The following is a 22,299-nucleotide window of genomic DNA, read 5'->3' as shown; positions in this document are numbered from 1 at the left end:
AGGTAAGGACATGTTCGTCACAGCTTTGTGGACCGAAGGGCCTGTATGGTGCTGTAGGTTTTCTATGCTTCTGTGTGCCAGATATATTAAACTAGATTCTAATTCTAACGTATTTTAGCGTAGTTTCACCTTGGATAATTTAACAAACATTTCAAGAAAAGCGTATTATGCAAGGGGGTAGATCAAGTCTGTTATGTGCATATAAAAATATGATGGATCTTTTGAAAACTTAACCACTGCATAGTTAGTTACTGCCTTTAACAAAGAAAAGCCATTTTCATCATAAGAGCATATGCTTTCAAAGTAAATACTTCTCTTTCAACATTATAATGCACCCCTTTTCTCTCCAAATGCATTTTGCTCTTTGTTGAGAGGGTGTAAAATTAAAAAAAAATGCACTTTTGATTTGAATTACAGGTTTTGTACCAAGTCAAAATAGAAACTTAATTTCCACTAGAAGAAACAATGAAATTACAGTTTTAAAAAATCCAGTGAATGTCTGCACTTTTCAATTACCATACATAAAAGGAAACAAAGGTAATTAACTCCATTTCAATTACATACCCCATGAGAAGAGATTTTTCCTGTAAACCACCATACCTTTATATATTACAAACCTACTATGATCATATACAGTATATATACAGTATTAAAAGCAAGAATACTTGGTATTTTAGTGCAAAATTTGCATTTTTATAAAGGTGTGTTTTACAAGATCCATTCAAAAATACATTGTGCTTAGTAAAAATTAACCAATTTCATGCCAATATTTAGTGACAACATTATGATTAAATTTTACAACATAGTTGTACATTCAGATGGGAAACACACCATAAAGGTTCAATATACAAACATAAAAATGTTATATAAACAATTTACAAATGCTTTATATGTTGCATCAATTAAAGGGAATAACAGCAACAGCTTAAACCAGAATGCCACTATGTGACATATACACACAATGCCATTACAGAATTCCAAAAGAAAAGACTTTTGAGTTTACTGGGACCTGAATTTTTGAAAACATGTGCACAGTTTTTTTTTTAAGTATTTGCCTAAAATATAATTTAAGTTGTGACTCTAGGCATTAAATACTTTAGAGAAATACATATACACCTTAACACAACTTTTATTTCCATATTCTTTGTACATCTGGGATATTATCTAAACAGAAAAATATTAAATAGCAATTTACGATTATTAAATTTCCCCATTAATATCTTCAGCCCAATAGCAATTTCTAACGCTATACATCTGTACTATTAAGACCTAAGAGATAATATACTGTGTACATCCATACAAATCTGTTAAGTATTACTTGGATCTGCATGCATGAAACATTCTTTCAGACAAAAATTTACATAAACACTAATTACACTTGCTGGTTTATATTCTGCTGAATTATTTAGACCCTGGGTTAACACTTTATCATTTCCTATTGTATAAAAGCTTTAAAAATGTGGCATAAAAATCTCTGCATATTGGTTGTTTTGTGCAACTTTTTAAAGTTTTATTTCTGAGAACTGACCTTTCCATATAACATTTAATATGAAAAAGTATGATGTAAAAAAGATAATGAGAGCAAATGTAACAGTACATTTTTAAAAACGTAAAATTCTGCAGAATATAAAATCAACTTGTTTCAAAACAAATGCTAGTTTTATATTTTGTCTGTTAGAGATACAGATAATCTGATCTCACTAATTACTGAAGTTGGCCAGTAGAGACATGTATGCAGTAACAGTTAGAAACATCATACTTCAAAGAATTGCCTAGTTTCTGGAATATTTTAAAATAAGCATATTTCAAAATGGAAATTAGTGTGAATGCTTCTTTACAAAGAGCAGAAATACTTTACCAGTGACATGGCAGAGGCCATTGAATAAATTGAATATTACACTGTCTGTACTGAATATCCTATTTTATATATCCTTAAATGTTCACTTAGTCTGCACAACAGAGGAAATTATGAAAGTCAAGCTCAATGAGGAATCTGGAAAGTTTATCTAACAGGATCATACAAGAATCCTAAAAGAGAGACCAAATAAGAACCCAAATGTGACAAGGTTGATCCACCACATATTACCTGATGGCAACATAATCACAAATCAGTCTTTCCTAAAAAATGATGTTGATTTAGAAGCTGTGAAAATCTTTCAAATAACAATAAGGCAAGATACCATTGAAAGAAATCATACACTGTTGTGCAAATAAACCAACAAGGCACAATTTTCAAGGATGCGTAAGGTCATTAGTTAAACTTGGAGAAAGTATCTGGACAAATTTGATATACTGCAAATTTAGTATTTTGCTATTTTGGGAAGTTTGGAATGCAAAGACACCATTTAAAACTGAACTACTTACATCTTGCTAAAAATAATTTAAAAAATTATTCTGAATTAAGGGCCTATTGCAAGAAAAGGATCAAATGTAAATTAGAAATCAAGTCTTATTTGCAACTGTCATTGCAATTAAAATGGCAAATTACCATTTATAATTTCTTACAAAAGATAACTTTGCAGATGGTTCACACAATGGCCTCTTTTTATAGGAATCAATATTCACTTGCTTGTTTAAAGTCTGGTAAATATTTAAGTTTATTGATGAATTATCATTTATTGCCATGGGATAAGTTCATAAATATAATGCTTTTTGATCACTGGTGATGAAATCTTTTTATTCATTATGACTAAATGATGAAATCTATTACCTACTCAGGTGCACAAATTCCATTCCACCTATCATAAAATTTCATTGATGCATCTTTTAAAATAATTCTGTACTGATGTTGCTAACTAATCAGCTCTATGTCTCAGTTGAAAATGAATGTTTTAGCATATTGTTACAATTCTGATTCAATGGTTTTAAACAAATATGCCTGGAAATTATGACTGCAATGTATTCATTAGCTAGTTAAGTCTGTTACTTCTACTGTATACATTATTTGAGCATTATTGTGGTGACATTCACCCAGAATGTGTATTTTAAGAGAAAAAAAGATACTATGAAGATGTCCATGGTGAGCTGATAAGTTAGATACAAAATTAGCTTGGTCATAAAAGACATTTTGATTTCTGACCAAAGGTCTCTGACTCATCTTCTGTGATGATCATTCTGGAACATATTGCTTGTGGTATACATAAATCACAGATGAGTGATTTGGATGAAAATGTAGATATTTAATTAAAAGCTTGCAGATGCCAAAAAATGGTGAAATTGTGAATAGCAATGTGGGTCGCGAAAGGACATTGCAGATTGTACGTCAGCTAGAAATTTGGGCAGATGGAGTTCAATTCAGACAAATGTGAGGTGTTGTATTTTGGAAGGTCAAATGCAAGAGGAAAGTACACAGTTAATGGCAGGATACTTAGCAGCAACACAGGTTGGATAAAGGTGTACAGCATACTTGCCTTCATCAATTGCAGCACTAAGTAAAAAAAAAATGGCAAGTCAATTTGCAGCTGTATAAAATCTTACTTTTGCCATACTTGGAGCACTATGTGCAGTTTTGGATGCCACACTAGAGGCAAAGAATGTGGAGACTTTAGAGAGGGTGAAGTAGTAGTTCACATTCCCAGGACTGGAGTGTATAAGATAGCAGGAGACATTGGACAACTTTGCAATAGTTTTCTCTGGAATATTGGCTGAGGGGTGACCCGATAGAAGTATATCAACTTATAACAGCCGTAGCAAGGGTAGATAGTCTTTTCCTTCATGTGGACATGTTAAGTACTAGGTATGTAGCTTTAAGATGGGGGAGGGAGTTTAAAAAGACAAGCCTGCTTTTATATAGATAGTGGAAGGTGGCCGTAATGCACTGCCAAGGGAGGTGATATAAACAGATATGATAGACAGATACATAAATTGGGAGGGAATAAAGGGATTTGGACCATGGGCATGTGAATAGGATTAGTTTTATATTGGCATCACAGTCAGTGCAGACATGGTGGGCTGAAGGCCTGTTCCTGTGCTGTTCTATTGTTCATGTACCTTTGGCTGTTCTTCAGTTGTTATTTAAAAAGTGCAGTCTGTTCCAAACAGAAAATATGAAATGCAAATCTTTAAATTTTGCCTGAAAACTATACTGTATGTGGTTTTCTATAAATTACACAAGAGAGTTTTGGTAATTTCCTTCAGAATGCTTTTTGGCTGACATATGATCTGGTACTACTTCTCTTTTTTAAAAAAACTAATGTTCATGCAAAAGGCCAGAGTTTTCTTTAATGCAAACTCGGAAAATAATAAGTTTATCAGGCAGCAATTCCAAGAGAAATAATATTAACATTTCTCATTAATGAGCAATCAGAGCTGATCTGTTTTATCAACCATTTTTTCATTCAGATTTTCAAGTGGAGTTTTACTTTTGTTTGTTTCTTTTGCTCACTGCTTTCTCCCAAAACACTTTTTTTAAAAGATTATAGAATCACGTTATAAGAGGTCACCAATGAACAGGAAGCACTGGATAAGGCAAGTGCAAAAACAAAATTTGAGGCAGTTAAGATGAAAATTAACATGGAAATGACTTCAATGTTCCAACGTAAGAGAACAGTCTGTAACTGAATCAATTTAATGGGCAAATACAATCTAGAAAATGTACAATTTTGTTGCAAACGATTTTTCGTACCAGATAATAGCTACAAGCCATTTCAGGAGGGTATCTGCCCTTCTGGGCTTGTCATTCACTTGAACCTCAGTTTGAATAGACATTCTTAGACTCTGGTGAAGATCCCATTGCCACAATAAATATATAGTTTTTTTAAAAAGAGGACATACCAGCAAGAAAGCATCATTACAGAATCAGCATGATGCTGAAAAACTACCACGCAGTATGAAACGTGTTGTGGAAATTCTGTTCCCATCAGCTCCACAGCAGATGAAATAGGCACAGACTGGAAAGTGGGAAGATGAGAACTCCACATTTCATCCTTTAGTGAGCACAGTAATCAACTAAGGGAAGCTTACCACTGGAAAAGGTTGTTACGCAAGCATAACCCATTAACATTATCTAAGGCCATCATCAACAAAATACTGTGACACTCAAGCAATCAAAATATAGTATCATTACATCCACCTGAGGGAACAAAATATACAGTATATTACTGCACTGATATATAAAGAAGCATCAAATCTTAGAAGATAGGAGGAGCCAAAGCAAGTTTAGTACAAATATACAACAGAATTATATGTCAAGATAATGAGTTACACAACTTATATGGAGAAGAACAGAAATAAACTTTCCTGTAAAACATGTTGCAATCTTTTCACTGATATATTATTCTTAATCTAAGACAACACTAGAGGTTTGGATGTTCTGAAACCAATTCCAACTATATTCTCACACTTACATAAAGTACATGAGAATTTTTTTGTATACGTAGTTCAGTTTAGTACAAATGAAGAAATTAAAACTCTTAACCTTAATTCACCTGGTTCAAGCCAAGTAATTGGATTGAAACCTTTTATCCATTACCCAAACAAATGAAAATATTATCTTAGCTGCATAAAATGTGAAGTAGTCTCAATCATTTTTAGTAACACATAATTGGTTGAAATAGGTGTTAGTTGCATTTTCAGTTAATGACAGCAATTTGTAAGTATTGAATTTGAGTTAATTCTATATATCATTTTCATAAAGTACTTTGTATAGATTTTATATTACATACCAAAAATAAAATCCTTTTATCAAACTTTGACAAGCTGCTAACCGCACACAGCAAATATAATTACCAGCATAGTTGCTGAAATGCCACTATTCATATGCTTAAATATAATGCAAGTTATAATAGTTATGAGGAAGAGAGTGTACCAAATGTCAGAAAACATCAGCAGCTTGTGAATAAACTGAATAAACTGAACAGTACTACACTACAACATTGTGCTCTTGTGAAAACGTGGATCCCATGACAATCTCCAATAAGTTTTCCCCAGTAATATACAAATATAATGTTTGCTAGTTACTACAAACTATTTAACTGATACAGAATAATTCCAACACCATATGAATTGAGCTTTCCTAGAAATCATTATATACATGTCATTTCTACACAGCTGTTAGGTGATTTCTTGAAAAACTTTAGTTTAAAATAATTCTGCTTATCACTGGTGCAATTATTTTTTAAAACTGAAAACATTACTTTAGTAATGTTTATTACATGAATGACAGGTTATTAATCTAAAATAAGACCACTATTTTTTTTTGTATGACAACACAAACTACAATTACAGTGCTGTTTCCTTTAAATCATTTAGATTTGGCATTCTGGGACGTGCTGTTCTGGGTAAATGTAGAGAATGACCATTCTGACTTGACTTGGAGATTATCTGCTCAGAGTTCATGGCTCCATCAATTCCAGTCCTGCCACTTGGTAGCACATGCCAGATTGGCTCCATTTGACCAGGTAGTTGGAAATTTGACCTAGATTTTGCCTGGAAATCTTGTCGTATATTGCTGCTATGAGACTGTCCTGTTGCATGGAGGCGACCCTCAGTATGAGTAGATTTGTCTGGCTGGCTTGGCAAAGCTTGAAATCGCACATCTGAGGAAGCAGAATGACTAAATGAAGTAGGGAGCTGCAAGAACTTTCGAAGGGATTTCAAGGGATGTTTCTGTAAAAGATTAAAAAAAACCTTGATTAACTAACCAATTTAAAACAAGCCTTGTTTAAAATTGCTTCTGCATTCTAGAAAGTACAGTTAAGTAGTGGTTAGCACACCAGTGATCAGCGATCAAGGTTCAATTTCCACTGCTATCTGTAAGGAGTTCGTATTTTCTCCCCGTGACTGCATGGGTTTCCTCTGGATGCTCCAGTTTCTTCTCACATTCCAAAAACATATGTGTTAAGGTTAGGGTTAGAAAACTGTGAGCATGCTGTGCTCGTGCTGGAAGCATGGCAATATTTGCAGGCTTCCCCAGGACATCCTCAGAGTTTGTTGGTTATTGACATAAACAAAGCATTTCACTGTACATGTGACAAATAAAGCTAATCTTTAAATTATATGAGAGAATTGGCCTTGCACTCATTTTCTGAAAGACAAAGTCCTCTACCAACTATCTGTGCAACACCGCCCTCCAACAATGAAGATTCACAGTCAGTTCCTGGAAAACATGAACTACATCTCACATCTTGGGAGCCATGAAGGAAGACATTGATGACACAATTCTGCATTACCTTTAACGCACCAGCATAGCCTTTAATCAATTAAGGAATATAGGGGGTTTGAAAATCAAGATTTCATACTGAGCAGAAAACTACCAAGGCAACAGTGATCTCAGCCCTCCTAAAAACTTAAGACCCGTATTTTCTCTTCAAAATCCTCTTCATTCATGAGAAGAAGTGAACTAACATCAGTGTTCTCTCCCAGATCAACACCTCCATCATTGAGGCCACAATTACACTCAGTCAAGTTTAGCTGTTCATACTAAGTTGTTCACATGGCTGACACCAGATTCCTGAAATAGAAATTATTTCAAGCTGTCACACAAGGAGATTACTGGTAGATCAGAAGGAAAGATTCAAGAACATGCTCAAAGCCATCTTGAAAAGATGCATCACTCCCACCAACCCCTGGTGGAATGAGCATTTGGGGTGATATTAAGAACACTGAATCCATGCGTTGTGTGTACACAAGAGCTGATTTTAAATAGAACAAGGAGTGCACTGCCCCACCCTGTCAGGCACCTCCAGCTCCAAGTGTGGAAGAGACTGTAATTTAACATTAGCTTTTGTGGTCACCTCAGAACCAACAGAAGTGGTATAGAAGCAATTCAACCTCAATCCCAGGAAATGGCCAAAGAAAGGAAAAAGTACCAGTAATTGGTATTTTTGTAGATGACAGCCATTTTATTTTGTTCAAATTCCCCACTTAACAATTGTGAGTGCACATCAAAAGGTATCTCACTGGCTCTGAAACAGTCCAAGATGCTTTAGAAAAATACCTGAGGCTGATCATCCACCATTTTATCTGTGGGCCAATCCTTGCCTCTGTTTTGACGAGACTGTAGGGCTTTCTGTAATGCCTGGCGATCATGGCCATCACCACTTGGCATCTAAAATTGAAGAGGCTTACATTACCACAGGAACTTTCACACATAATAATCTACGATTCTTGAATTTTAACGTTGGAAAGGACATGCATACTTTAGAGTTTAGCTTGATCACACCCTGGAAATGGAGTGAATAGAATCCTGGTAATGAAGCAAATACATACGCAGCTGGTAGTCAAGATGGAAAGTCAAAACTAGATTGAATGAAAGATTACATAGCTTTGTCGAAACATTTTCCTCTATGGTGCCTATCAGAGGAGGAAGTAGACAATTAATATGTGAGGAGTTAACTGAAGAATACTTATGCAAAGATTTATTATTTTAGCTGCTCATTACAATTACACATTTCAAAATATTTTAAAAAGAGACTTTTCACTGTTCTTGCAATGGGATATAAACTGAAATGCAAGTTTTTGTTGTGAATGAGAAAATTAATTTGAAAATAGGATGTTTTGGTCCTTTTCCCAAAAGATCTCCATGGCATAAATTTTTCCTTCCCTGTTTGTTAATTCTAGTATAAGTTATGGAGTACCGTTGGAGTCCAGCAACAACATTATATACCAAAAACAAACCAGGAAATAAAAGTTCTAATCAGTAATCAATATTTTTTAAATAGATCATAGAGCACAAAATGAAGATTTGGACATGTGTGAAATTAAGGTAGAAACAAACCATCATAAATCAATACAAAGTTAAGCATTTTAAAATTTTCAAAACTATTGAATTTTGAAATATTCTTTGGGGAATTCAAAGTTAATATTTTAGGTCAGTAATTTTCATAGTAATTATAACTCAGCATATGTAAATAAAAAGTCAGTTTTTCACTTATTCAACTAGGATTATTTTTCGGGTTTTTTATAGTAAGTATGGCTCATAAAAGTTGATTTCAAAAAAGTAATTTAGAGAAAGTTACATCGGTAAGGATTTCAAAACTGCAAGCTTTGGAAAAGCAAGGAACTATTAACAACAGAGATCTAGAATTATGCCTTTACCTATGAATGGATAGGCTTCAGAAACTGCTGACAGTTTTGCAGCGTAAAGAGCAAACAACTGCTCATGCTTTTTACAATAGAAAAACTTTGCCAATTGAGAATAATTTCAAGAAAATCAGTATTATTGGGTTGAATAAACTTTTATATAAAGTGAAAGATTAACAACATATCTGCTGTCTTGTGCAAACAAATGATTTCCACTTAAACCATCAGTTTACAACAGCATGAACACAGTTAAAAGCACAAATTTCTGTGTAGCACAGTTTACAAATTAATCTTTCCGGTATACAGTATCTCTGAAGTGATACTAAATTAATCTGTGTGAAAAATGTCATTTTTTTCTCTAAGAAGCACCATAGTTAAATCATGTGTATAATTCAGCATTCACCCGTTACATGCAGCTGTGTCTTTGTTGTTACTGCTTCCCAAATCTGAAACCATATGATTCTTGTACATGCTGTTAGTTCAATGCAGCAAGGGAAGGCTCTTTTTCACCAAAAAAATTGAAAGTATCCAGATACTCAATGGTAAAGTTCCTGTCTGCATTCCCTTTATTATTAATGAGAATACAGAGGAAGACCCAAACTTAAATCCATTTCAAAGAAATAAACATTATGTGCATGCTCTAACTATTATTGCGTAGAAGTATTATAGCTTGTTAGGAATACAGTATTGTAAAATGAATACCATGGGAAGATTGACTATAGGAAGTTCTCTTGAGGAACAGATATGTTTTAAATGGTTCTTTGCACTAAAAAGAGGAAAGAGTGATTTTCTTATACTTGGATTTTCTCCATCGTTGTTTTCTGCCTGTAATATAAGATATAAATATACCAAAGTGCACACAGATTGTAACAATGTTGATATATTTCTGCGATTTTTATTGAAATTAGCAGGTACAAACAGGACATTCTTTTTTTAGTCCAAGTTTTGAAGTAACTATTTTAAATTACCAATTATAAAGGTGTCTGCTTTCACTCATTTAAGAGATCCAATCTTGATATTACAAATGTACCAAACTAGTCATGTGGCTTTCTCCAATTCATGAGGACACCATGGAACTTATTGACATTTTGCTGCTATATTGCTGAAACTTCCAGCACTGTATGATTGCCACAATCCAAACAAAATCCATATTTAAAAACTAGATTAGATTAGACCAAACCATCAAAGCCATAGTTAGCATGCCTGTCTATGAGGTCTTATATAGGCAATGGCATGTATTTTAAAGTTACTCTCTCTGTTTATTCTGATTGGTTAAGTATTTTTAAATCAAGGGCACGTTAGTGCGTGAACAAGTTCTGCAGAATTAAAGAGGTTAACTCCATTATTAAGAAATTAAACTAACACATACAACTATTAATTAGAAGAGGTGTCTGGGTCAGAAATATATTGTAGCTGCAACTTGTGAGAACTGTTGGACCTCACTGTGGCAAACTGTAACCACAGCAAGGGTTGGCTGCTCAAGGAACTTCAGCTCAGGGTCGATGAGCCGAATCCAAGTTCCAAACATTGCAGCACATCAGGTAGGGGGAGAATTACCTAGACACTGTATTGCAGGAGGCAGTCAAACCCCTTAGTTTAACTATCTCTAAACTGGTAATTGGATAGGGACATGAAAGTTTGACTACAGAAGAAGCAGTAGGATACAAAGGGTAGTTCCAAAAGAGCATTAGGGTTTTTGTCCGACAGTTGTGAGATTCTTGTGCCCTGTATGGACAATTGTGCATACTGCAAGGAGATGTGCAAACTGTCCACAGCACCCTGGCAAGTGGGGGAGAAAAGAGAAATGTAATAGTTAGAGGCTATAGCATTATTAGAGGAACATTTAACTAGCACAAAGACAAGAGTTCTTGAAGACTGTGCTGCCTACCTGGTGCTAAGGTTAAGAACATCTCTTCTGGCTGGAGAAGAGTAGGAAGAGAAGGATCCAGCTGCAGTGATTCGCCCAAACACTAACAAGAGTCTTGAAAAGCATTGCAAAAGCAAAGATGCTGGCGGTCTTAACGTGTATAAGGGTGGATAAATCCCCCCGGCCTTATCAAGTGTACTCTAGAACAACGTGAGAAGTCAAGGAAGAAATCACTGGGGTCCTGGCAGAGATATTGGTATCGTCATTAGCCATGCTGAGGTGGCAGAACACTGACTGATGTTGTGTCCTAATTTAAGAAGGGTAACAAGGACAAGCCAGGAAGCTACAAGCTAGAAAGCCTAACATCAGTGGTGGGAAAGTTACTGGAGGGGATTTTAAACAGGTTCCTATATTTGGAAAGGCAAGAACTAATTAGGGCCAGTCAGCATGGCTTTGCACATGGAAAATTGTCTCTCACGAATTTGAATGAGCTTTTTGAAGGGATTAAAAGGATCTATTAGGGCATATTAGACAACATCTACATGGATTTAACAAGGCTTTTGATAAGGTCCTGCATATTAGTGTAGTAACCTCATCATCCAGCTCATCATTCTCTGCAACTTCTGCCATCTTCAATGGGATTCTACCACCAAACATATTTTTACCTCCCTCCCACTCTCCGCTTTCCCCAGGGATTACTCTCTCCATGATTCCCTTGTCCATTCATCCCTCTGCAACTGCCCTTTCACCTCCTCCCTTATCTCTATTCAGGGCCCCAAACAATCCTTCCAGGTGAGACAACATTTCACTTGTGGATCTGTAGGGGTCGTCTACAGTATCCAATACTCCTGATGCAGCCTCCAGTATGTTGGTGAGACACATTGTAAACTGGGGGACCACTTCGTAGAGCACCTATGCTCCATCCACAAAAGGCAGGATTTCTTGGTGGTCAACCATTTTCATTCCCATCCCCATTCCCTTTGTGACATTTCAGTCCATGGGCTCCTCTACTGCAAAAATGAGGCCACTCTCAGATCGCAGTAGCACACACCTCACATTCCATCTGGGCAGCCTCCAACCTGATGGCATGAACAGCGATTTCTCTAACTTCCAGTAATTCCCCCCCCACAACTCTTGCTCCCCCTCTTATCTCCTCTCTTCTCCTCACCTGCCTGTCAACTCCCCCTGGTGCCCTTCCTCCATCCCCTTCTCCCATGGTCCACTCTCCTTTCCTATCAGATTCCTTCTTCCCTATCCCCTTATATTTTCCACCTAACAGCTCCCAGCTTCTTAATTCATCCCCCTTTCCTCCCACCCACCTGGCTTCACCTTCCTCTCCCCTCCCATTCTGGATTCTTCCCCTTCCTTTCTAACCCTGATGGTCTCAGCTCGAAACATCGACTATATATTCATTTTTGTAGATACTGCCTGACCTCAGCATCTGCAGAATCTCACAAGTTTATTATTGGAAAAGAGGAATTTGCATTTCCATGTGATGCAAAATCTACTTTGAGAGTTAATGTATTTAATTATGTTCGAAATTCCAAATCATTGGAGAGAAATACAACATATTGTTAACATGATGAATCCTTGCTGTGAATTAATTAACGCAAACATGAGGAAATCTGCAGATGCTGGAAATTCAAGCAACACACACAAAAAATGTTGGTCAACGCAGCAGGCCAGGCAGCATCTCTAGGAAGAGTACAGTCCACATTTCGGGCCAAGACCCTTCGTCAGGACTAACTGAAAGAAGAGCTAGTAAGAGATTTGAAAGGGGGAGGGGGAGGGGGAGATCCGAAATGATAGGAGAAGACAGGAGGGGGAGGGATGGAGCTAAGAGCTGGAAAGTTGATTGGCAAAAGGGGTATGAGAGGATCATGGGATGGGAGGCCTAGGGAGAAAGAAAGGGGGAGGGAAGCCCAGAGGATGGGCAAGGAGTTATAGTGAGAGGAACAGAGGGAGGAAAAAAAGAGAGAATGAATGAATGAATAAATAAATAAATAACGGATGGGGTACGAAGAGGAGGTGGGGCATTTATGAAGTTAGAGAAGTCAATGTTCATGCCACCAGGTTGGAGGCTACCCAGACGGAATATAAGGTGTTGTTCCTCCAACCTGAGTGTGGCTTCATCTTGACAGTAGAGGAGGCCGTGGATAGACATATCAGAATGGGAATGAGACGTGGAATTAAAGTGTGTGGCCACTGGGAGATCCAGCTTATCTACTGATGTCTACTATAAGCCTATGGACTCTCACAGATACCTGGACTATTCCTCTTCCCACCCTGTCTCTTGCAAAAATGCCATCCCCTTCTCGCAATTCCTCCATCTCTGCCACATCTGCTCTCAGGATGAGGCTATTCATTCCAGGATGAAGGAGATGTCCTCCTTTTTTAAAGAAAGGGGCTCCTCCTTCCTCCACCATCAACTCTGCTCTCAAACGCATCTCTCCCATTTCACGCACATCTGCTCTCACCCCATCCTCCCACCACCCCACCAGCCTCTGGGTCCAACATATAATTTTTCGTAACTTCCACCACCTCCAACGGGATCCCACCACTAAGCACATCTTTCCCTCCCCCCCCTTTCTGCATTCCGCAGGGATCGCTCCCTACGCGACACCCTTGTCCATTCGTCCCCCTCATCCCTTCCCACCGATCTCCCTCCCAGCATTTATCCTTCTAAGCGGAACAAGTGCTATACATGCCCTTACACTTCCTCCCTCACCACCATTTAGGGCCCCAGACAGTCCTTCCAGGTGAGGCAACACTTCACCTGTGAGTTGGCTGGGGTCCGATACTGCGTCCGGTGCTCCCGATGCGGCCTTCTAATTATTGGTGAGACCCAATGCAGGCTGGGAGACCATTTCGCTGAACACCTACGCTCTGTCCGCCAGAGAAAGCAGCATCTCCCAGTGGCCACACATTTTAATTCCACGGCCCATTCCCATTCTGATAATGTCTATCCACGGCCTCCTCTACTGTCAAGATGAAGCCACACTCAGGTTGGAGGAACAGCACCTTATATTCCGTCTGGGTAGCCTCCAACCTGATGGTATGAACATTGACTTCTCTAACTTCCGTTAACGCCCCACCTCCCCTTTGTACCCCATCCGTCATTTATTTATTTATTTATTTTTCTTTCTCTCTTTTTTTCCCCCTCTCACTATAACTCCTTGCCCATCCTCTGGGCTTCCCTCCCTCTTTCTTTCTCCGTAGGCCTCCTGTCCCATGATCCTCTCATATCCCTTTTGCCAATCAACTTTCCAGCTCTTAGCTCCATCCCTCTCCCTCCTGTCTTCTCCTATCATTTCAGATCTCCCTCTCCCCCTCCCACTTTCAAATCTCTTACTATCTCTTCTTTCAGTTAGTCCTGACGAAGGGTCTCGGCCCAAACCGTCGACTGTACCTCTTCCTAGAGATGCTGCCTGACCTGCTGTGTTCACCAGCATTTTTTGTGTGAATTAATTTACTTGGGTGGTACAGGGTTTTATCCTGTGTAAACTCCTCCTTAAGTGAAAGACTGAAATTGGTAAACTTCTCTTTTTTATAAATGTAAGCTAAATGTGAAAACTTTATTTTGTCTTTTCAAATACTATTTTATGTTTTTATGCTTTCCTATAGCCAACAGTAAATATGGAAGGAGCCCCTTGGCTGGTAAAGTCTATACTGGCTCAATATAAGAGTAATCCCGCCAGTTCTACGTCACAGAAGTGTGAAGTGTTGGATTTTGGCAAGTTAAACCAGGGCAGGACTTGCACAGTAAATGGCAGTGCCCTGGAGAGTATTGTAGAAAAAAGTGACCTAAGTATACAACTACATAGTTTTCGGAAAGTGGCAACACAGTACGGTGAAGATAGTATTTGGTACACTTGCTTTCATTGGTCAGTGCACTGAGTACAAGAGCTCGGATGTCATGTTACAACTGTACAAGATGTTGGTGAGACCACACTTGGAATATTGTGTGGAATGCTTTAAAAAGGGAACTGAGGGTGGTTAGTATGTGGAACAAGCTGCCAGAGGAAGTGATAGAAGCAGGTACTGTGTTTAAAAGACATTTGGACAGATACATGGATACCAAAGCTTAGAAGGATATGGATCAAATACAGGCAAATGGGACGAGTTCTGATAGGCAACTAGGTTAAGTTTTCTGTGCTGTACATCTCAATGAATATCAATTGAGGATAAAAGTCTTGGAGAAGATGAATGATAAGACAGATATAAACCCATGGAAACAAAAATGAAAGAAAGACTGAGATTTTAAAATTCACTGAATTAGCTGGGAGCCAAAATATGTCACGAAATATGAAAACTTTGGATGAATGTTGTACAGGAGGGTAAATACAGTAAAGAGTTTAAAGAGTATCTAACCAGAGTCCACGTTCGAGATACAGGTCTGACTACCCCTGATAGTAAAAAAAAATCTCAAGTTTTATTATATTCCTGTAACAATGCAATGCAACACCTATTTTCCTAAGCGATAACTTACTGACATGACTGTCATCCATGAACTGGAGATGGGGTGAGGTATATATCACACACAGTTTATTGTATAGCAGAATGTCAACTTACTCAATAAACGGCCGATTTCAAAGCTCACAGGAAACAAATGACAATGCATTTTCCAATAGGATTGGTAACTTCTTCAGCAAAATGTGACTTAAGAATAGTTAGGCATAAAGCACGTGCATAAAATAACTCTAAACCAAAAGCACTTGCAGCAGTGGTGTCACATAGCCTGATTGACAAAGAAATTGGCAAATTACTTCTCACTGTCAGCAAATTCTTTTCTAAACTGCAATTTAACACTCTGATGATGGTTACACAAGTTCACGCACAACACCAGATTAATTCATACAATCCTAATACCATCAATAACATTACTATAGAGTAGCGAACAACTTTTTCCACCATGAGTATGCTGCAAGATAAAACTATTTTAACAATGTTTAAAAGGCCTTCAACAACTACATGGATAGAGTATTTTAGAGAGTTACAGTCCACATGCAGGAAAATGGAATCATCTCTGGAGACATCTTGGTCAGCAAGGAGAAGTTGTGCAAAAAAGCCTGCTTCTATACTGTACAACTCTATAAATCTGAAAGGCAGATAAAAGGCCTGAGAAAGAACATAAAAAAGAATTGAATGGCATTTTGTATGCATGCAAACAGGTAAATGATTGCAAGTAGAGGTAGAACTGATGTAGGTAGGGTCTTCCATTATATGGATAGACCAGAGAAGCTGTTATTGTTCTCATTGGAAAGCAGTGGTCCGAATGGAACAAGAAGGATAAAAACCATTCTCATTTTTGGAGGGTTCAAGGATTAAAGAACATTGAAGAAAGATGGCTGAAAAAAGGTACCATTAGTGACATGAGGAAAACATTTGCACTGTGAATAGCTTGGATGTAAATGGACAGCCAGGAGTAGAAATAAAGTTAGATTCAATTACTGAGCTGAATTAGTATCCCAAATAAGAACTTGTAGGCAATGAGGAGAAGACGGGGAGTCGGACTCGCTGGATTACTCTTATTTTGAACCAGTACAGACTTGACTGGCTAAAAGGGCTGCTTCTACATTGTAACCATTCTGTAATTTTGTAAGCTCTTGGCCGTATGAAAGCATAAAAGTGCAAAGTAGTATTTGAAAAGGTTATCAAAATTTACCAATTTCACAAGTCTTTCACTTTACGAGGGACTTTCACTGAGGATAAAACCCTGTACCACCCAAGGTACTTAATTCACTTCAAGGATCCATCATGTTAAAAATATGTTCTATCTCTTGCCAAAGAATTGGAATTTCAAACATAATTAAGTACTTCGCCTCTCAAAGTAGATTTTGCATCAAAAACAAATTTCTCCTTTCCAGTGATAAACTACATGATTTTTATACAGTCTGGAAAGAAGCTTCACTTTGTCATTGCTGTTACAATTAACAGGGGAAATTTATTTTCTTGCTAACATAATGTAAGGGGTTTCTTCTTTTATGTTACTGCGTAGGCTAATTAAAATGGCTTCTTTGTTATGTTAACTGCTGACAAAGTTCTCTCGCTAGCAACTTGTCTGGGTTATATTATTGATAAGAGAGCGAACGAACCAATTGGGATAGATGTTATTCTTTCTTGTGTGTCTGTAAGCTATTGTGATGCGTGGGTTTTTGGGCAGAAGGCGCGATGGGGAGAGAGAGAGCAGATGCGATGCTGTCAGCTGGCTAACGGGGTCGGACCCCAAGCAGGAGTCCAAGGGCCAGGGTCTTCAGCAAGGAGAGGAGATGGAGACAGACTTGTGTGGAGTGTCTGGTCGGCCACCGTGGTTGGTCCCAGGCGGCGGGTCAAAGTGGTCACAGGAGATCGAATGGTGAAGGGCGGATCCTTACTAGAGCTCCAACTGTTCGTGCACGAACAGGTTGAACTTTGATAAGTTTGGTGCCTTTTATTTTCCTTTTATATTTTATCTCTATTAATTACATAGTTCCAGTAACATCTATAAATTGTAATCAATTAATCGTATATAGTGTTTTGTTTGTTATTTGACGGGGTGGGGTATATCACACAGCACCCACAAAAAACTTAATTACTCAGTTTGGCGGGGCTGAGGGCTGTTTCCCCCAGACGACAGCGAGTTGAGTGAGCCTGAGGCTTTCCAGGGGGCTACAACAATTACTTGGATGAGGAAATTTATTAATTCTAAAAAATTGAAATTTCCCAAATCAGGACATATCACATTATTGTGACTAGATTTTCTTTTATAAACATGCACTCATTTCCTTACCAAAACACATAGCCCAAGAGGAAAATATTCTATTGCCATAACTAGAACTAATAGTATTAAAATCAAGTTATATAGTTGATTACATAAACTAAAGTGATCTAATACAATTACTTGAGTGAAGTTCTCTACTAATATGTTTAGAGCTTGAGGGAATGCACAAAATTAACTGTTTTATCGTGTAGATAAAGACCTTTGCATTTAATTTGCCCCTTTGACTGTATAATTAATTCCTTTTCACACTTGTCAGAGAGTAATTCGATGTAGAAATTATTCCACACAAAATAAACTTTGCGAATATATTGTAAGATCAAACTTTGACCCTCCAATGGAGCAGATTTGATTGGCTGAATAGCCTAATACTGCTCCTATGTCTTACAAATCATTGTAAATGCTCTGAAACAAAATTAAACTTACCGTTTGTGATTTCTTCTTCTTCTTTTTTATTGCTCTGAAGAAACCTTTCCCCTTTTCCTTTGTTTGCTCCAGAGGGTTAATGTTAAGATTTTCTGTACTCCTCCTGAAACGAAAAAGAAATTGATTAGGTTTTAAGAACAATCAATGCAATCCATTCTAAGAAACTGTATGTCTGATAAAATTTGATAAATCAACGGTGAAACAATACCTAGATGAGTACTCAAGCTTCCTGTGTTGTATGGTGTTAAGACTCTATGATGCACTCAACTGAATGCTAACTCCAGTTAACTGAGAACATAATCCAGTTGCACCAAATAAATATAAACTTCAGCCAGGTTCACATGTTGTTAATATTTACAAATAACACAAAGAAAAGTACCCTAAACACCCATCCCATTAATGTACAAACATTTGCAACTTGGCAAATGTTCTAAAGGTATTAAACAAAGATTTCCAAGGGTATCATAGCAGTTTATTTGTGCTTGGTTTTAAAGAAATGAGAAAGGGAATCAAAAACCAGAGGTCATAGTATTAAAGGAAAAAAATTAAAAAGGACCTGAGCAGTAACTTTTTCAAGCAGAAGGTTATTGCACCGAGCTGCCACAGGGAGTACTTGAGGCAGGTAGAATAACAACATTTTAAAGAAACTTGGAGATGTACATGGACAGGATAGGAAAGAGTTAGAGGGATATGAGCCATTTTGATGGGTAACTTGGTTGGCATGGATATATTGGGCTAAAGGCTGCTATACATGCCTTATCACTCAATGACTTAGTGCCTGATTTCAGAAGAAATACTTCTGGGTGCTCACCATTCAATATGCCAGCACTGCAGCTAGCATTCTGCTCAATCACATCCTCACCTCCACCTTCAAAAGTACCACTTTCTTCTTGGTATGTACCTTGTCTCTGCTCTGTTACATCTAAAGGATATAAATTGGAACAAGATAGGAAAGGCAACCTGTTCGGCCATTCATCACCTGATCTAACTGTGTAATATAATGTTAAGAAGTTAGCATCTCGCAGGCCTCTTGTGACCCTGGCTATTTTGTAAGGGTCATAGTGGCTAAGGCTTTGACAAAAAGCATAGAAGCACAAGTGTTTCTCACAAGATAGGCTGAGCGGGTGATATTATTCTTGGTATGTGACCTGTTTAACTTCAGTCCTTGCTTAAGAACAACTTATACCATTGTTTGATTAACTGCTGTAAGAAACGTAGCGCTTGCTAGATAAGCATTATAAGGAATGCCTGTTTCAAGGGTGGGAAGCTCTGAGGGGTAAGCTTATGTCTGGCTGCTCTCAGACATAAGGGTAGTTAAGCTGTTACATGAACAATTTATGGCTGATAAGTTAAACAATACTCATCTGTACAGAAACTAAGGAGGTGAACCCACCTGTATCTATGTGCATATGTATAAAAAGCACTGCATTTGCTTCAGAAGCCAGGGACCCCTGGAGCAGCCCAAAAGGTTGCTTAAGGAGGGTTCTCTCTGGTAACTTGCTAATAAAGAGTTAAAGTTACATTCACCGTAGTGTGCGGTGTCTTTGCTTTGGGTAGATCAAAAGAAGTTTACGACAACCGGACCACAAGTATAACAAGGCCATATTTTTCTCATCCAAAATTGATCGCTTGTCCATGACACAAGACCCTTGAACTGAAGAACATCCTCTTTACTCATCTGTTGTAAATTCTGTAACTTCTTTCCATTCATTATCTTAAAGTTTAACGTAAATTTCTTGTCAAAATACATCTATGTCACCATTTACCACCCTGAGATTTATATTCTTGTGGGTGTTCACAGGAGATACAAATATAATGGAATCAATGAAAAACTACATGCAAAGACGGATAAACACCAATGTGTAACATAAACTGTGCAAATACAAATACAAAAAAAAATAATAAAAATAATTAAGTAACAAATTATATTGAGAACAAGTTCAGTGTTGTGGAATCAGTTCAGTATTGAGGTGAGTGAAGTTATCCACACTTATTCTGGAGCCCAATGGTTCAATGGTAATAATTACACCTGAACCTTGTGTGTGGGACCTAAGGCTCCTTTACCTCCTGCCCAACGGCAGCAGCAAAAAGAGAGCACCACCTGAATGGTGAGGGGAGAGGGCCTTGATGATGCATGCTGTTTTCCTGTGGCAGTGCTCTGTGCAGATGTGCTCAATATTGGGGAAAGCTTTTCTTGTGCTCAACTGGGACGTATCCATTACTTTTTGTAGGCTTTTCCGTTCATGGGCATTTGTTTTTCCGTAGCAGGCCATGAAGCAACCAGTCAGGATACTCTCCACTGTTTATTGATAAAAGTTTGTCAAAAGTTTTAGATAACATGCTGAATCTGCACAAACTATTAAGACAGCAGAGGCACAACAGTACCTTCTTTGTAGTTGCACTTATGTGCTAGTCCCAGGTCAAATCCTCTGAAATATCCCCAAGGAATTTAAAATTACTGACCCTCTCCATCTCCAATCACCTAATGAGAAGTGGATCATGACCTCTGAATTCCGCCTCCTTCAGTCAATAATTAGCTCTTTGGTTTTGCTGATGTTGATTGAGAGGTGGTTGTTGTGGCAGCATCCAATCAGATTTTCCAATCTCTCTCCTATATGCCGATTCATCACCACCTTTGACTCGTGCAACAACTATCTCGGCTACCTTCAACTCCAAGGTGCTCATGGATGAGGGTGAAACCAAACAATTGTCTTTCTTGTATCTCCAACACCCTCTTCCCAATCCTTCACTGTCTTCCAAGTCAAGATGTAAGCTTAGGTTTAGGGAAATAGGTTTTAACATACAGGTGTCCCCTGCTTTTCGAACGTTCGCTTTACGAAACCTCACTGTTACGAAAGACCTACATTAGTTCCCTCTTTTCACTAACAGAAGGTGTTTTCACTGTTACAAAAAAAGGCAGCGTGCGCCCCGAGCAGCCGCTCTCCCCGGGAACGGCATTCTAGCCCGCACTGCTTAAACATGTGCCTGTGAGCAGCCGTTAGCAAGATGAGTTCTAAGGTATCAGAAAAGCCTAAAAGAACTCGTAAGGATGCTACACTTAGTGTAAGACTAGACATAATTAAGCGTTTTGATCGTGGTGAACGAAGCAAGGACAAAGTGAGTTTGGCTTGTGGAAGTTGACAAAGACGATGTTGAAGAGGTTTTGGCATCCCATGACCAAGAACTGATAGATGAAGAGCTGATGCAATTGGAAGAGGAAAGGATAACAATCGAAACCCAATGCAGTAGCGAACGGACAGAAAGTGAAGTCGTCCAGGAACTGCACGTGAAGCAACTGCGTGAGATTTTTGCTGTAATGATAAAGTACGACTTTAATTTTGAAAGGGTACATCGGTTTAGGGCATATTTGCAAGATGGTTTGAGTGCTTACAAAGAACTGTATGATAGAAAAATGCACGAGACTCAGCAGTCAAGCATATTGTCGTTTTCAAGTCTTCCACATCAGCCACAGCAGACGACCAACCTCAACCTTCGACATCGAGGCAGGCAGAGATAGAAGAAGATGAGCTGCCTGCCCTAATGGAAACAGACGACGATGAGATGACACCCCAGTGTCCCAGCACCCCAACCCCCGGGCTGCGGACAGATACCTATTCATGGAGAATGCAGCGGTAGCTGGGAGACACAAAGCACATCTTTAAGAAAAAAGCCGAAATAAACATGTTAATTAATTAGATGCTGCTTGGCACGTAAATGTCGGCCCAGATCAGAAACAATTGCCGATTGCATCGCCTCTCATTTGGGCCGACATTTACGTGCCAGGCAGCACCTAATTAATTAGCATGTTTATTTCGCCTTTTTTCTTAAAGATGTGTTGGGTGTGTCCCGGCTACCACTGTACCCCTGCATGCTTCGTGAATCAGTATCGGTCGGCGGCCCAGAGGGTGGGGGCCACTGCACCACCCCGACCTCCAACAACTCAGCCTAACACACCATCAACAGTGTGTTTGCAGTGATACTACACTGTACATACATTATTTCTACTTTATATCGGCTGTGTATTTTTACGTGTTATTTGGTATGATTTGGCAGCTTCATAGCTTAAAGGTTACTGGAGAGTGTTTTTTGCCAACAGCGCTTGTGTGAGATTTTCTGCCGAGAGAGCTTGCGCCGTGTTTTTGCCGAGAGAGCTTGCGTGAGATTTTCACTATGGAGAACAGTGCGGTAATGATTGTGGAAAAGTATTTCTACTTTATATAGGCTGTGT

At 38.3% G+C, this 22,299-nt stretch overlaps 1 protein-coding gene across 2 annotated transcripts in view; it reads right to left on the bottom strand.

Annotated features, from left to right (window-relative positions):
* Window positions 1-742: 742 nt before the first annotated feature.
* The window catches only part of cdkl5 (cyclin dependent kinase like 5), a 208,105-nt gene continuing 186,548 nt past the window's right edge, over window positions 743-22,299 (bottom strand). Inside the window, exons 16-19 of one of the 2 annotated variants that reach the window (XM_072260723.1) lie at window positions 18,072-18,174; window positions 9,724-9,846; window positions 7,937-8,047; window positions 743-6,606 (exon numbers count right to left, since the gene is read on the bottom strand). In XM_072260723.1, the coding sequence (XP_072116824.1) occupies window positions 6,220-6,606; window positions 7,937-8,047; window positions 9,724-9,846; window positions 18,072-18,174 (724 nt within the window). In that variant the 3' untranslated portion in view covers window positions 743-6,219. The remainder of the gene's footprint in view (window positions 6,607-7,936; window positions 8,048-9,723; window positions 9,847-18,071; window positions 18,175-22,299) is intronic. The other variant, XM_072260724.1, reaches the window with a different exon arrangement.

Source organism: Mobula birostris, chromosome 6 (genome assembly GCF_030028105.1).
Source record: "Mobula birostris isolate sMobBir1 chromosome 6, sMobBir1.hap1, whole genome shotgun sequence".
NCBI classification, from domain to species: Eukaryota; Metazoa; Chordata; class Chondrichthyes; order Myliobatiformes; family Myliobatidae; genus Mobula; species Mobula birostris.
The sequence above is the reverse complement of the archived record's forward strand: the minus strand, read 5'-3'. Positions and strand labels throughout refer to the sequence as shown.